General features: G+C 44.9%; 1 protein-coding gene across 3 annotated transcripts in view; it reads right to left on the reverse strand.

Moving 5' to 3' along the window:
- The window catches only part of vta1 (vesicle (multivesicular body) trafficking 1), a 24,566-nt gene that overhangs the window by 4,465 nt on the left and 2,601 nt on the right, over positions 1 to 17,500 (reverse strand). For all 3 annotated transcript variants that reach the window (XR_011312158.1, XM_069723203.1, XM_069723202.1), the window contains exons 2-5: positions 13,495 to 13,589; positions 10,239 to 10,366; positions 6,414 to 6,489; positions 5,216 to 5,330 (exon numbers count right to left, since the gene is read on the reverse strand). Coding sequence is in view for 2 of the 3 variants with exons in the window: in XM_069723203.1 (XP_069579304.1) it covers positions 5,216 to 5,330; positions 6,414 to 6,489; positions 10,239 to 10,366; positions 13,495 to 13,589 (414 nt within the window). In the remaining variant the exon portion in view is untranslated. The remainder of the gene's footprint in view (positions 1 to 5,215; positions 5,331 to 6,413; positions 6,490 to 10,238; positions 10,367 to 13,494; positions 13,590 to 17,500) is intronic.

Below are 17,500 nucleotides of genomic sequence, written 5' to 3' on the forward strand. Positions count from 1 at the left end.
AAAACTCAGCGCTGGAGGTTGTTTTCTCTCTGTGCCCCCCTCCCACCAACACCTCCCCTTCCTCCACCCTCCACCCATTCCTTTCCTCTTGCTAACCCCGTCCCCCTCCCAGTCAATGGAAAATCAGAGCCGAGCTGCAGGGAGACAATGGACTTTCTGTAGCTGGTATATTACTGTGCTGGTGTGTGACAGTGTGTGTGTGTGTGTGTGTGTGTGTGTGTGTGTGTGTGTGTGTGTGTGTGTGTGTGTGTGTGTGTGTGTGTGTGTGTGTGTGTGTGTGTGTGTGTGTGTGTGTGTGTGTGTGTGTGTGTGTGTGTGTGTGTGTGTGTGTGTGTGTGTGTGTGTGTGTTTGTCACCCTGCTCTCCAGAGGTTAATTAACCTACTTAAAGTGGTTCAGATCTCTGCAGCCTGACGGAGGACAGTGTTGTGAGGACGTCCCTCAGACCAGCCTGAGTATTAGATAGGAGTCTGTTTTTACAGCTAACAGCAGGACGGTGTTCTGCTGGAGTCCAACGAGCTGCAGTGTCCTTGTTCATTTCATCACGTTCGATGTCACACTGGATTTTCTTTGGTTAAATTACAAACAAACTTTACGTCGACTAAATAAGAAGATATCACCGAGCCTGGTTTAATGATGACTGTTTATATCAACCGTTCTTCTAATTACGATTCCATTTATCGCCATTTTTTTGTTGTTTCTTTGACACTATTTTTCAATCCTCATCATTTCTTATTCATAATTTATTTTTAACCTGTCCAAGAGAACGACGTTATTTAAAGTGATCGATTAAGGAGTGGACGATCTCCCCTCCTCCCTCCCCCTGCGTCTGCTCCCCAGTGTCAGTGCAGCAGAGGTGGAGCTCCGCCCACTGTGAGACACAGAGATCAGAGGATAGAAACACAGCAGAGGTTTAAGCTCCGCCCACAGTGAGACACAGAGATCAGAGGATAGAAACACAGCAGAGGTGAAGCTCCGCCCACAGTGAGACACACAGAGATCAGAGGACAGAAACACAGCAGAGACTCTCACACTGAGCTGGAAACAAACGGCTTGGAAATGAGGTAAATCAAACAAATACAAGATTTTCAGGTGGACCGCAACAAAGGGGGCGGAGTTATAAAGAGTGTCTGTCAGAGTAAGCGCCACGACTTTTCAAATTAAAAGCCCTCCAGTTTAATACTAGGTTTACACTGAGACGCGTGTCTCTTTCAGTAGGGCCGAAGGGAAACAGACGTTTATCAGTTAAATCCGATATAAGAACAATTTATTTGATTCTTTTTAAACTAGTTTGGCCACAAAAGAGTTGTGCAAGACGTATTTAGGGAACATCTGAATTGAAGCTGTTGTGAGTATCCGTTTGTTATTCTTATAAAAGAAGCAGATTCAGCTGGTTTGGGTGGAGCTCAGCTATGTGAATAAATGTTACTCAACATAATGAGTGCTCAGAGGAAAAAAGCTCAGAGACTGCTGGTTTAATTCATGTAAAACTTCTAGAGATTTTATCGTGACTCATATTTCCAAAAACAACACGCAGCCTTTTGACCTTTACTTCCACAGCATCGTTTCTATACTACATGTAATAAGAGATAAACGCTTTCACTGTTTCAGGGTCAAAAGAAAATCAATAAAATATTAAACCAAAATTGTAATTAACTTCCTTCTTTTAAAAAAAAGAAACCCGGCGGCTCCATGGTGTAAATCATATCTAGAAAACTGAATTTTCCACAACGCTATACGGCCGAAAGTCAACATCCGGTCTTCTGGTCGTGTTTTGTTCTCTACTGTCAATAGAAAATCCGTCTAGAGTCTGAATTCAGGTGGAGAACGTTAGGAGTTAACTCTTCGGACAACGTGCCGAAAGTTTATCGTTTGACCGCAACGCCAACCTCCACGTCCAAGAATCGTGTTGTGTCTCCGCGATTAACAACAACAACCGATCTGAGGTGATCCAACCAGACAAGAATGCTTTCTGATGGAGAGACACACACACACACACACACACACACACACACACACACACACACACACACACACACACACACACACACACACACACACACACACACACACACACACACACACACACAAGCACAACAAACATCTGGGCTGTGTGTGTTTCTTTCAGTCTTTTCTTACAGACGAAGAGGTGTGTGTGTGTTGAAATGCTGATAAAATCCTGATGCAAACAAAAAGAGAAAGAAACACAAGGGAGCAGGACACACACACACACACACACACACACACACACACACACACACACACACACACACACACACACACACACACACACACACACAGTGATGGGTGGATGATATCAGCCGTATGCTGATGGTTATCCATCAGCAATCATGATGTCATCACTGACACAGAGACCCCAATGCACACTGGGAGAGTGTGTGTGTGTATGTTGGCGAGTGCAGGGTGTGAAAGTGTGTGAGAGACATGACAGATGTGTGTGTGTGTTTACAGAACATGCATGTGCAGCTGAGGGTTCCTTGCGGTGATGTCATGTGTGCGATGTTTGGGACGAACACGCCCACGTGTGTGTGTGTGTTGCGTGAGCGGGGCGTGGGCGAGCAGATGGCCTTCACTTCAGCGAGGAATTCGTCAACACGAAGACGCCGTTTAGAGTTTCGCCTGCAGGGGCGGAGAACGTGTGCGAAAGGTGCTCGTGTCAAAATAAATCTCGGCTCGGGCCGGCGGCGTCCCGAGAGGTGCTTGATGCAATTTGTTGCTCTCCAAGTGCAATCTGAAAATGAGTCCAGATGCTGCGGAGTCCCACGAGGCTCCGTGTAAATCCTCCTTGTAAGCTGAAGTCACCAGAGTTTAAGAATTATCTGAGCGATCACGAGGAGGCTGCTGTGTTCAAGTCCATACACCGAGCTGCACGATTCACAGTGAACAACTCTTCATCTCTGTGATCCAGGGAATAGTCCTCAGGTTTTATCAGTTTAATGTGAAAATACTGTGTTATCAACATTTATTGAAGACAAACTCTGAATAAATGGGAGGAAAATTTTTCCTTTGGACTGTTTCGATAAATATACATTTAGAGGTTTTTTTGTTTTACAAAAAACAATCTGTGGTATCGATCAAATATTTTCCATACTAGCGTCTTGAATTCGATACCGCTTCCTTAACGATAATGTTTTCAATACGAATTTATAGTTTTCTGAAGCTACAATTTATCGATGTTCCTTAAATGCCTCACATTCACAGGCTCACAAGCCTCCACTTTACAGCACCACCACTCAGAAAGACTGAGTTTGAAAAAAGTGAAATAAGGTATTTTAAAGTGTGTTTGCTGCCCTTGAGCAAGGGACATAACGTGGGGGCTCGTCCGTGACTCCGTTTTGACATCAAATTTCTTATGTGAGATGTGATATTTACCAAAGTTGAAACTAAGTGATCTTTATCTTCGTGGTTAGGCTATCCAAGCAGAAATCAAAGGAGAAAAAGTTACGTGTTGGTGTGGATGAAGCTGAAGTGTCGAAATTGAATCGAAAAGACAAGACATTTTTTAGTAGTAGACAGTAGGGGCTTAAAAGCATGGACCAAACATCAGATTAAATCAGTGATGAATTATTCATAACGTAAAGAGGTTTTCTATGGCTACAATTTACTGATGTTCCCTAAACACCTCATATTTACATGCTCACAAGCCTTCAATTACTGCAGCACAAGTCAAACAGATTTAATTTGAAGAGAGTGAAATAACGCGTTCTAAAGCTGCCATTGAGCCAGAGACGTAACATGGGGGCTTGTCCAGGATGAAGTTTTGGCATTTAATTTGAGATTTACCAAAGTTGAAACCAAGTGGCTTTATCGTTGTGGGTGGGCGGTCCTTGCAGAAGTTACTTTGGGAATTTAATCTTAGATCAGCGGAGAAAAAGTTACGTGTTATTGTGGATGAAGCCGAGGTGTTGAAATTTAGTCCCGGATGATACAATGTTTTTTGGTAGAAGACGATATCAGCGGCCTGAAAGTATCAAAGTTTGGTACCCGGCCGCAGACAAATAACATGCCAAACATCCAACAACATCGGTGATGAATTATATGGGAACACAAACTGCTTGTAAGAGCCGAGTCGGGCCTGTGCCGACTGCTCACTCATCATCTAACATCCCAGACCTCATCGTGCAAAGTTAAAATTGATTTTATTGATTCATCTGTAAGTGGTCATAAAATATTGGGCCAACTTGCACAAAAAGACGACAGGATATATATATTTAATTCAGGGAAAGTCATTGACACAAAGCCCTTTTCAGATGGGTTCTTTAAAATGGCATTTACATGAGAGTTTATTAATAATAACAGAATGAAAGCACAAAAGAAGTGCTGCCAGCTTCAAGGACAGTCTGTAAATTGGACCATCTAAAGAGTCACATTTTATTTTGGTGGTCATAATCTCTTACAAACGACCGCTGTGGCAGCTGAATGAGAAGGTTAGCTTCCTGCCCTGTTTTTTTTTTTTTTTTTTTTTCACCAAATGCTTGATGATCTTTAAAGGCTGCAATGGCCATTTTGTTGTCTGACTGATTCAGTCAATCTGCCCGGGATCTTGTGCCGGGTTTCCCATGCTTCGACTCCGCTAAAGGTTATGTTTTACGGTGCGAGCCTAGCATCGGGGGGATGGGGTGGGGGCAGAGCTTTTCAGCAGGACGAAGGTCAGGGACTCCAAAGTGATCCACGTTGGATATGAGGCCAAATGGAGGATAATAAAATAAATATCAGCTCGTTCTCATGTGCATAAAAAAGACACGGAAGCGTTCAGACGCATGTAAAAATAAAATAAAAAACGATTTCCCACTCAGATTGTACGAGTTTCGTTGTCGGTCGCACACAAACTCATTACATGACTAATCTAGTCTCCACACACTTCTAATCTCACAAAGTCTCCATTTCTTTTTTTTTTCACAGCAGGGTTTTCCTGCAACAGTGCCGGACCTGATAAGACAAACAATTCAATTCTTTATACACACACACACACACACACACACACACACACACACACACACACACACACACACACACACACACACACACACACACACACACACACAGAGAGAGAGAGAGAGAGACAAAACCATGCCAACAAAGAAAGCTGGCCTCTGTTTAAAGAGCAAGTGCAGGACAGGGAGACGAGGGTTGTTTGGTGCCGGGGAGCCCGGCGATGTGAGTGTGTGTTCGGAGGCCATATCAGTGTGTCCCACCTGCTTCCTCGTCCTGGTCCATGCCGATGGGCCCGGCCTGAGGCGTCTCCCCGTTCTTCAGACAGTTGTGGATGTAGGTGGCCTTCCAGCGCGCGTACTTCCTGTGCTGGATGTTCTGGGGCAGAGGGAACGAGGACGCATTAATCATCTTGTGAGGTGGTTTAAGGCGAGAAAGGGTATTAAATGTGAGTTGTAGTTGGTGAAAGGTAACAGGCGGGACGACATTTTAGTGTTGAGGCCAAAGCGGGAACCAGCCGTGACGTCGCCACGTCGCTTTGTGAACGTTATGAATCCTCCAGTTCAGATTCTGTCCGTCACCATCTCTGCTAGTTCGGAGCGGTTTGGAGCAGGAAGTGACCATATTTGGACGAGCTGGGGGAGGAGCCAGCGGTGGATCTGACTGATCTGATTGGAAACCTGACGATACTACGTCCCGCCCACCGATATCTGTAACCTGACTGCACCACAGGCCTGTCAATCAAACAGACACAGCCCCAGAAACAGGTCTTTTTTAAAAATCTTATTTCTTAATTAATGAGGGATTATTGTCGACGGCGTTACGTAGCGTCGTGCCAACCGACTCAATTCAGCTCAGCTGGAGGCGGCTGAAAATCTCTTTTTACTGCCTGAAACTCAATCAGTGCCGTCCGCCTGTCTGCGGAGGACTCACCACCGGCAACTCTGAGGACTCATTGTCTGACAGCAGTGTGTGTGTGTGTGTGTCTGTGCTCAGTGCAGCAGCGAACTGTATGAATATAAGTGTCCTGTTGATGTTTTAACGACTCCTGGGTGACACCGTGCAGAGAAAGACCTGCTGTGTGTCGCACAGTCACATGGAGACGGATGTGTGTGTGTGTGTGTACGAAAAAGTGTCACAACCTCCAACTTGACACATTACCTGCTGCTCGCCACATTTAGTCATCAAAACATATGACTAATATCTCTGCTTCGTGTTTGTGCTGTAGATGTAACTCCGTGTATGCAGCGCTGCACACGGAGCAGAAACATCATCACCGAGTTCAACATGTAACAGACTGAATATGTGGAGGCTTTTAGCAGCACACGGTCGATCTGATGTCTCCCTCTATTATGTATTCATGTCAGCTGTTTTATGACTCTAATTGAAGTCATTTATTGGCCGTTAATCAAAATGCAAACACCCTGTACAACATGACCACCGACAGATCCGTTATCTTACCTCCTCTGACAGCTCCCCGAACACAGACAGGACGTCCACCAGCAGACTGGCTGTGTAGAAAGACTTAATCATGTTCCTGCAGGACGCAGAGAAGGATGATGGGAGATACGAAGGAGGAAGAGGTGAGGGGGGGGGGGATGAAGAGGCAGGAAGGAAGGTGTTAAAGTTTTCTCACAAAGTGTTTATGTTTTATTAGAAAAAATATCATATCAACTGTAAAATATACCAAACAAGCTGAATGTGGAGCTGTTTTCAGTCAGTATTAACATATAATAGACGTTATGTAGTTGGTTGGATGCATCCTGAGTGAGTCTTCCTATTTTAGTCTGTATTTCTTTACATCTCGTCAGATTGGTGTCATTAAAAGAAGCTACGAAGCAAATTTACGGTCATTTGTTGACTTTTACTTGGGGTTTCTGTTTTGTTTTGTCCTCTTGAATGTTGATAATACATTTAAAAAAAACAGTCCCACATCATATTAAATCTTAAATATTTCATTGGTTTAGCTCCTGGTCGTAGTTAAATGTTGGTGTTAGAGGAGGTCGCGGTTCTCTGGTTTCAAAACAGACAAATAAAATAGCCACAGCCTAGATTTACCGGCACTCGGTTTGGGGTGATTTCCCAACATCTCACACACACACACACACACACACACACACACACACACACACACACACACACACACACACACACACACACACACACACACACACACACACACACACACACACACACAGAGTTAAGGTAGGGGAAATAAATGGTCTCCTTGTAAAGCAGCAGTCTTTAACAAGTCGGAGGACGTTTCTTATTCGACCCAAAAACATTCACGCCTGCACCTTGACATGCGTGTCATGAGTGTATTTCTGCCTTCTGTATATGTACCTACATGCCTGTTTTTATTTGTGTTCCCTGTGTGTGTGTGTGTGTGTGTGTGTGTGTGTGTGTGTGTGTGTGTGTGTGTGTGTGTGTGTGTGTGTGTGTGTGTGTGTGTGTGTGTGTGTGCCCATGGATGACATAACACACAGCTCAGGCCTGCGTCTTGTTAGCGGCCGACCGCTGCTTCTTGTAAAACCTCCAGGCTGTTTGTGTTCCCCCTCCTGGCGGAAACAGAAATATTAACCAACCGTACCCCGAGATAGAGCGAGCTTCTGAGCGCTTATTTACACCACCCGCTAACTGTCTGCCTGCATCCATTCATCCTCCACCAGCTGCTCACACTGACGGACTGTTTATCTCGCAGAAAGTTTAATGTGTCGTTCGCAGAGATCACGACTAAAACATGAGTCCAGCTGTTCCTCCTGTTTTTATTAATGCAGTCGAGTGACATGCTGATTCTCTGGCATCTATTCCTGATTAGTTTCAATGTCTTCTTGAATCTTCTTTTCTAATGAATGAGGGATTATTTTCAGATGGACCTCCAGAAAACTAAGAAGAAGGAGTGACTTTAGCTAACAACACCGAGATAACTGATGGACACATTTTATTCACTTTGGATTTGATGAGAGAAGTTGAATGGGAGTCTATGGAGCCGGAGGCTTTTTGGAGCCGACCTCTAGTGGCACTCGCTGGTATTGCAGCTGAAGACACTTCTGGATCAGAACCATTTTACAGACCTGAAGCTACGAACACTTTATATCCACTTGGCTGTGAAAACGTCCCGAGACAGATACAGAACGGTGAGTTTTGTTTCCCGTTTCACTCCAAATGTTTTTACTCAACTAAAAAGCACAAACACAAACTTCTGCTTTTTACTTTTGTTAGGTTAGGTAGGTAGGTTAGGTTAGGTAGGTAGGTTAGGTTAGGTAGTTACTTTATTAATCCCCAAGGGGAAATTTTTTTCGCTACAGCAGCATACAGGAAGCAATAAGATAATAATAGAATAATAGAAAGCAATAAAATCTTTCGACATCTTTCGGTGTCGGGTTTTAATAACGGGCAATTTTTTTAATCAGGATTTGTTCTTTGAAATCTAAATACATAAAGAAAATAACGTTTTTTTTTTTTTTTTTGCCAGCAGTTTGTCAAAACAAAAGGTCCTGAGAGCGTCACGGATGAAGAGAAGTGAGAATGTATCTAATCACATGACAGACATAAAAGCCTTTGTGATTTATTTCCCAGATGTTTCCTTTAAAACTCCATATGTCTCTTTCCAGATGTGAAGAGGAATGAAAGGAATGAGCTGCAGAGAAAAATGTCGGGTTCATAAATCAGACGCTGAAATCCTTTAATGCTACTCGTCCTGTTTCATCCAGACCGATTGTTCTGATCATCTGTCAGAGTTTCTGATGGATTTATGGACGAGTGTGTACACACACACACACACACACACACACACACACACACACACACACACACACACACACACACACACACACACACACACACACACACACACACACACACACACACACACAACAACAACAACAGACTGAGGGTATTTCCCAACCAAAATACGCGGCAACTTTAAAGATGAAGCCAAACAGACTGGGACAGGACCGGTTGAACAGACTGGGACAGGACCGGTTGGTCAGACTGGGACAGGACCGGTTGAACAGACTGGGACAGGACCGTTTGGTCAGACTGGGACAGGACCGGTTGAACAGACTGGGACAGGACCGTTTGGTCAGACTGGGACAGGACCGGTTGTTCAGACTGTAAAGTCCTCTGAGACACATTGGCCTTTGTAAATAAAGTCTCTTCGACTTGCCCTCAGAGATTTGAGAAGAATGTTTCAGTTCCCTCGATGATGATGATGATGATGATGATGACGTTGTTGGAAAGTCTGTTGGTGAGTTAAACTTGGTTATACCAAAATAATTCCGTTTCCAAAATTCAACAAGACTGTAAGAGACAAAAGGTTTATACGATATGATAATAGTAGAACTGGGGTTTGTTTTCAGAGCAGTATTTAGAGAGAAGATTCTTCATCACTTCACTTCTGAACTTCAATTTGCCTTTTTGAAGAAGTTTAAAAACTTGTTGGAGGTTTGGTTCTGATGATTTTGTTCCACCGGTCTACAGTATTTATCAGAACTTTGTTGAAAACGATCTTCGTGGTTAAATGACGGTAATTTGAAACAGTAGATGATAAATACTTCTGATGGGCCGTAAAAAGCACAACAACACGGTTCAGACTGACGACTAACGAGTCGCACACATGAACTACACGCAAGGGCACGCATGTTAACACGCTGCCTCGTGGACACATGTGGTCAGAAGTAAAGGGGCCATATATGAGTCATCGGCCTGTTGCTAGGAGACATATAGGTTGAAAGGATATGAAACAGAAAGTCCCCCAATAACACGCTGTGTGTGTGTGTGTGTGTGTGTGTGTGGGGCTGAAAGCTAGCACAGTAAAATGCAGCCAGATGTGTCGTTCACTGGCAATTTGATCACTCTGGTGAGAGTGAACGAGGTGCAATCAAACAGTTCAGAGTGTTCCTGAATGCAGCGCAGCGATGCACACGCAGCAGCAGGAAGCAGCAACCTTCATGAGGAAGTATTCAGAGTGTTGTCTCTTGATCTCTTTGACACAAAAGAAACCGCAGCCCTGATTCTGTAATGGAAATCACTGCACGGGCTCAGGAACACTTCTGTGCCGTTAGTGGACGTGTTGAAAATGTTCTGTTGCCCAAAAATCTGCTGTTTCTCTGCTCCAGTTTCAGGTTTCCATGGTGACATCACAGATGTTCACGTACCAGCGGTCACGTTAACATGAGGAACTTCATGTTGATGAAGAGACAACACTCTAAATACTTCCTGATGAAGATCGCTGCTTCCTGCTGCATCGCTGCGCTGCGTTCAGGAGAAAAGAGCGTCTCTCACTTGTGGAATCGGCCTCCTCGGTCCTCGTTGTCGGCGTACAGGAACATTTTTAAGGCGTAGTTTTCAATGTGGGCGTTTCCAACCACCTCCTGACTGATGGAGTCGTTGTCACCTAGCTCCTTCTTCATCTGCAACGCACGACAAACATCATCATCATCATCATCACAACAGAAAGGCGTGAAGAAGAAGAGTCTACGTTCAGAAAACACTGGGTGACGTTGTGAAACGGTCAAGTAAAGCTGGTGCTTCGAAAACTCTACTTTCAGTTCGTTGTTTGAAAAATAAATATTCTTAGCCGTGTTCAAACAGTTTATCTGAAGCGGCCGCGTCCTCCCCTCGGGGGGCGCCGTCGAGCGTGACGCCCGATTCCGCTCACCGCAGCATTTCCTCCACCTGTAATTCCTCCGTTACCGTGTCCAGCAGAGCTTCAGGTTTCCTGTAAAAGCACTGAAAGCAAACGGGCCGGTTCCCTCCAGCAGGTGGACCCTGACCGGCCTGAATAGACACACTGTTCGCTGACGGTGTGTGTGTGTGTGTGTGTGTGTGTGTGTGTGTGTGTGTGTGTGTGTGTGTGTGTGTGTGTGTGTGTGTGTGAATGTTAAACCAGCGAGCGGAGTGCAGGATGGAAGCAGGACGACTGCTCAGGGAATATAAAGAATGTGGGATCAGAAGAAGCTCAGTGAAACCAACACTGAGCCTCAGAGGTTTCTGGTCCACTTAAAGTAAATGTTGAAAGTGTAAAACCTGCCTCACATTAAGAGAAAACAAGTCACAGGTGTGTCCTTGAATAGCGGATTATATCGCTTTATTTAAACTTAATCTGCATCAAGAACTAGTGGAGCCGGTCCAAACCAACCGACGTTGATCCAAAGTAAATGAAGAGCCCGGAGGCCTGAGGAGGACTTCCTTATTCAGCATGGTCCAGATTTCATGCTACAAATGCATCAACCTCGTCTGTTCTGTGACGTTTCTCCGGACATTTGCAGCATCAAGGGGGCTGAAAAGGGAAGTGGCTGAAAGTGTAATACCACCGAGGGCCACCAGGGGCTGTCTCCAATAGACTCCCATTCAAAAAGCATTAAGTTCTCTCCTGAAATACAAAGTCAGTGAATGTTTCCCATCATCGTGGTGTCGTTGGATAGACTCCTTCTGATCACAGTTTCCTTCTGGAAATAATTTCATTGCTTTTGTATTTGATGAGAGAAGTTGAATGGGATTATTTCCAGGTTGAAACTACGACAGAAATGTTTAGCTTGTTTTCTGGGCTTCCGTCGGAGGGCTGACGTGTTCGTTCGATTCCTGCTGGTGAAGCCAAAGAAAACAAACATGAAATATTCATCACAGCGAGTCACAACGCTTCTCGCCACATCGGAGAAACCGTATATGTTTTCATAAACTGATAATCGATATGACGAAGAGGAACCAGCAGCAGGGAGCCGCTCCGACTGAATGATGAACATCACGACGTCGTCACAGCCGCAGGATTAAAGTCCCGCCGAGGAAAATGCAGAAGAAGCTAAAAAACGGACTCTTAACACAGACGTTCACAAATTCACTGAAAAAGTCATTTAAAAGACGTACAAAAAAAAATCTGCGTTTCCTCAGACTATTTTTAGCGTGGAACCTCTTTAGCGTGGAACCTCGGCAGCAGCAGACCAACCTCTAAATTTAGCAACGTCTGACTGGTGGCGCTGAGATTTCCCACCCTGCAGCATCTGAAACTGATTTCTACACCGGCGATTTTTCCACCGGCCCTGAAGAGAGCGGAGCCGACGATGACAGCGGAAAGTAGGATTAATGAGTCCGACGTGTGTTTGGACGTGAGGAGGCGGGTCATCGGGGACTCATGAATCACAGCTGCAGTTCATAACGGAAACCTGCGAGGTGTCCTGATGATTCTGGAAGATGCATCAAACAAATCAAATCAGTCTCCGTCATTATTGAATCAATCATCAGGTTTGTCTGTCAGGTGAGTGCAGGTTTAGTTTATTGAGCCAAACATCATCGTCGGTTTGTGAACGTTATGAATCCTCTAGTTCAGATTCTGTCCATCACCATCTTACTAGTTCGGAGCGGTTCGGAGCAGGAAGTGACCATATTTGGACGAGCTGGGGGAGGAGCCAGCGGTGGATCAAAAATATATGTATTTAAATAAAAACTATTTAATTTAAATGTGATTTACTCCAGAAACACACAAACAAGTTCAAACACACACACACACACACACACACACACACACACACACACACACACACACACACACACACACACACACACACACACATCAGGCATCACAGCAGCGGATGTGTGTCCTGTTGGGAGAGGAGTGTGTGTAATGAAGATCCTCGGAGCCTCTGTAAACCAGCAGCTATGTGTGTGTGTGTGTGTGTGTGTGTGTGTGTGTGTGTGTGTGTGTGTGTGTGTGTGTGTGTGTGTGTGTGTGTGTGTGTGTGTGTGTGTGTGTGTGTGTGTGTGTGTGTGTGTGTGTGTGTGTGTGTGTGTGTGTGTGTCCACTGCTTCCTTTAATTGGCTCTGAGTGATCAGTAAAAGGACTCCAGCATCGTTGACTCCTGACGTTCATATTCAGGTCCGACGGTGGAAATCAGCAACGACTAAATCCCATCGGTCTGAGTTTGTGTCGTCTGATCCGAACTCGTCTCCTGATAAAAGCCTCATTTGTTTTTAACCCCCGCTGGGACCTTCCTCTGGTGTCACCCCCCCTCCCCCTCCTCCTCCTTCTAATTATCATCATAACAACAACCAGAGGATCTAATTAGTCTGGCCCCTAAACGTGAGCCAGAGGAGAGCGCAGAGCTTCACCCCGACAGACCGTTGGATACTTTCCTCCCTAAACGGTCGCCATCTTGCAGATGAAAGGGGGCGGGGCCAATGACGTAGATCATTTTCAAACTAAGGTGCCTGAGGAAGCTGCAACACAAAAACCAACTCGGGGCAAAGCGTGAAATAGACACACCGGTCCACTACAGCAAAAAAAAAAACCTGAAATAGCGCGCGGCCTCTCTAGGTGTGGAAGCAACGTGTTTTGAAAGCGGGAAACTGACACGCAAGGAAACGTCACGATTTAAAACTCCTGCGCAAGGAAGAGCTCTTTTTTGGGGGAGGGAGAGGAGAGGGGCTGGTTTGATGGTCTAGAAAAATGTAGGATTGCATCATTTAGTGTGCTTATTTGTGTGTGTACGTGTGTGTGGCTGTTTGAAATAAATGTCGTGTTTCTTTAGAAGTGGGTCGGACTCACCGACTCCAGCTGGTCCATCAGTTTCACCAGGAACTTTCGGCACTCCGGCGTTTTACTGTCCAGCTTCATGCCGGTCTGCATGGCGAAGAGCCGACCTGCAGGAGGAGGAACATGAAAGCTGAGCGGCAGCTAAGACATCTTTTTTACTGCTCAGTAACACACACACACACAGTCCTCATGAATCTTTCACAGCTCCTCCACCAGCCGAGGATGTTTTCCTCTCATCCACCTGAACCGGGACAGGTCTGATCGGAGCGCCCGGGTTCTCCGTCAGAACTCCTGACTCCCAGCATCCCTCGACTGTCAATTAGTTCAGTTCACGTCTTCACGATGATGCAACGGCTTCAGCCTGTGAGCTGGACGACCTGAGCAGCATCTGTCTGTCTGTCCGTCTGTCTCACCCACCGTCCAACTCACTGATTTTTACAGGATTGGCTGCAGTTTGGAGAATAAAACAAGAAATCTAAAACGCGACCGACTGACTGACGTATTTAGTTATTAACGGTACTTAATCATTTTTACACTTCTGAATTAGACACCTGATGTTTTCCTGATCGTTATCAACCGACAGGTTTGTGACTCTGGAGAGAGAAAGGGGAAGCTGTCCTCTCCTGAAAAGACCTGAATGTTGTCTTTTATTTGGTGTCTAAAACAACTGCATGTTCAGATATTTATTTTTATTTTTTTAAATGGAGAAACTTTCGGGTGAAGTGTTGCATCATGGGATGTTTGTAGCCTCAGCGTCAGCGAGGTAGTTCACCTCGGAGGTGTTTAAACATGCGGAGTCACACAAACTCATCGACAGGCAGCTCTCGTCCTCTGAGAGGTTAAATTCGTGTTTTTATGAATGGAGTCTGGTGGCTGCGGACGCAGCGTACCGACCTCGCTCATCTCCACCTCTAACAGACTGTACCTTTAAAGGAGAGCACGGCAGAAAGGCTGCAGAGCAAACCAACACTAGAGGAGTCATCCCGCAGCCACAACCTGTGTGTGTGTGCGTGTGTGTGGTGTGGTGTGTGTGGTGTGTGGTGTGTGGTGTGTGTGTGTGGTGTGTGTGTGTGTGTGTGTGTGTGGTGTGTGGTGTGTGTGTGTGTGTGTGTGTAGCAGTCAGTGAGGTTCATCTTCCTCCCTGCAGTCCCGAGGACACTCAAGGCGATTATCAGCCGACAGATTAGATTTCCTCAACACTTGTTACTGCAGCAAAGGCAGGAATGAAGATGCTACCGTGTGCGATGTTGTGCAATGAAATCAAGCTCTTTCTTTTTTTTTTAATACAGCATGAACCTTGAAAAAAACAACAACTTGAAAAAGCACATTTTTAATAAGAAAGGTGATTATTTAGGTCATAAAATTTCAGTATTCATATTAAAAGTCATTTATCAAACACAAATCACAAACATATTCCGCCTGCAGCTCATTCGATGTTTTATGTCTTTGTGTTTTTTATATTTTAGGTTTTGTTTTTTTACACAGAAAACATCTGTAATGCAACAACCTCCTGTAAAGAGTCAGAGCCCCCCCCCCCCCCCCCCCCTCTCCTGCACAGCATCAGCACAACAACTTCACAGAGACAGAGCTGCTGCAGTAGGAGTCTCTGCCGAGGGGACACTCAGTGTTTCCAGACAGACACATGAAGACAGACAGACAGACGCCAAAGGACAAAGACGGCTGTTGTTCCTGGAGTTCACCGACGAAGCAGCGACACCGACTGTCCTCCACTCATGTACACCCCCTACTGGTGGGTTTTAAAAGGTGCAGCTGTTGTTTGTTTGGATGAATTATTCGTTTTTTATTTTTTATTTTAGTACAACTGAACGGTTTAATGGCACAACATACAACTAGCTGTAGCCACAGACTGTTTCTAAAAGTGTTTGTAGCTTCAGGTCTGTAAAATGGTTCTGATCCAGAAGTGTCTTCAGCTGCAATACCAGCGAGTGCCACTAGAGGTCGGCTCCAAAAAGCCTCCGGCTCCATAGACTCCCATTCAACTTCTCTCATCAAATCCAAAGTGAATAAAATGTGTCCATCAGTTATCTCGGTGTTGTTAGCTAAAGTCACTCCTTCTTCTTAGTTTTCTGGAGGTCCATCTGAAAATAATCCCTCATTCATTAGAAAAGAAGATTCAAGAAGACCTGTTTTTGGGGGCGTGTCTGTTTGATTGACAGGCCTGTGGTGCAGTCAGGTTACAGCTATCGGTGGGCGGGACGTAGTATCGTCAGGTTTCCAATATGATCGGTCAGATCCACTGCTGGCTCCTCCCCCAGCTCATCCAAATATGGTCACTTCCTGCTCCAAACTGCTCCGAACTAGCAAAGATGTTGACGGACAGAATCTGAACTGGAGGATTCTCGTTTCGACCTCACAATAAAAATGCCATAACCTCCGATCACACACCTCTACTCGCAATATTGTCATCTTTTTTTCTCTCAATAACAACCTTCATGAGGAAGTATTTTAAGATCAACATCAGCACCTGCTCTGTTATTTGTGAACATTTGCGATGTCACCGTGGACCTGCCGTTATTTACCGGTCGGGTCTCTTTTCTGCACATAATCAGTTTAAATGGTTTTTTTGTTTTTTTTTATTGCCAGTGTTTTTCCTTTTTTCACATGATCATCATCATCATTATTATCATCATCATCATGATGATCATCATCATCATCATCATCATCACTCTGAAGCGCTGAGCTGCAGATGAAGGACTGACGCTGCTCACAGACGCTGGTGATGAAGGATACAACGGAGTGAACTCTTCCACACTGGAAGCTGTTGCATGAAACACTCTGTTCAGGATGCTGTTGTTGTTGTTGTTGTTGTTTTTTTATCCCAATTGAGTTGGCACAACAGATAAACTCATCCTCCTGCCCACAAAAACGGCCATTTTCAACCACAAAGGAAGACAAACACCTGATTTGTCGCCCGTTTTACTTCCCGACCGTGTGAATATGCGTCCACCACTCGGCCACCGCCCGCCGGTCTACCATGACCGCGCATTCATTGGGGTTGCGCAACACACGCCAGGAGCTCGTCAACAGCGATCAACAGGAGTCAGAACAGCGTCGTGCGTTCGCAGCGGCGAGTCTCCGTGACGGAAAAAATAGCAGCGACAGAATCAACAGGACTGTACAGGGAGCTGGCGGGACGCCACGGCTCTCTGCCACAGGAATGACAAGGACGTTGTTATGGAGGACGGCAGCTGTGACGGGGAAATATGTTCAGATTTTAAAAAAAGAGGAGAGGCCGACGGGGGTTAAATTACTGCCAGAGATTCTACAGTAGAAGCTGTAACGAGAGGTTTTTATTCAACCTGCACCTCTCAAAACCAGGAAAACACAAACACAAGGCTGCAAAACAGCAGAAGAGAAGCAGACAGTTTAAGGTGGAAACTACAGACTGGATGTAAAACTACAGACTGGATATCAAACCACAGACTGGATGTAAAACTACAGACTGGATATTAAACCACAGACTGGATGTAAAACTACAGACTGGATATTAAACTACAGACTGGATGTTAAACTACAGACTGGATATAAAACTACAGACCGGATATTAAACTACAGACTGAATCTAAAACTACAGACCGGATAGTAAACCACAGACTGGATGTAAAACTACAGACTGGATATTAAACCACAGGCTGGATATTAAACTACAGACTGGTTATAAAACTACAGACTGGATATCAAACCACAGACTGGATGTAAAACTACAGACTGGATATTAAACCACAGACTGGATGTAAAACTACAGACTGGATATTAAACTACAGACTGGATGTAAAACTACAGACTGGATATTAAACCACAGACTGGATCTAAAACCACAGACTGGATCTAAAACTACAGACTGGATATTAAACCACAGACTGGATGTAAAACTACAGACTGGATATTAAACCACAGACTGGATATTAAACCACAGACTGGATCTAAAACTACAGACTGGATATTAAACCACAGACTGGATGTAAAACTACAGACTGGATATTAAACCACAGGCTGG

The sequence above is a fragment of the Brachyistius frenatus genome, unplaced genomic scaffold, assembly GCF_029030835.1.
Source record: "Brachyistius frenatus isolate BFR_SWC_R1_liver_20210118 unplaced genomic scaffold, ASM2903083v1 Contig_320, whole genome shotgun sequence".
Lineage (NCBI taxonomy): Eukaryota > Metazoa > Chordata > Actinopteri > Embiotocidae > Brachyistius > Brachyistius frenatus.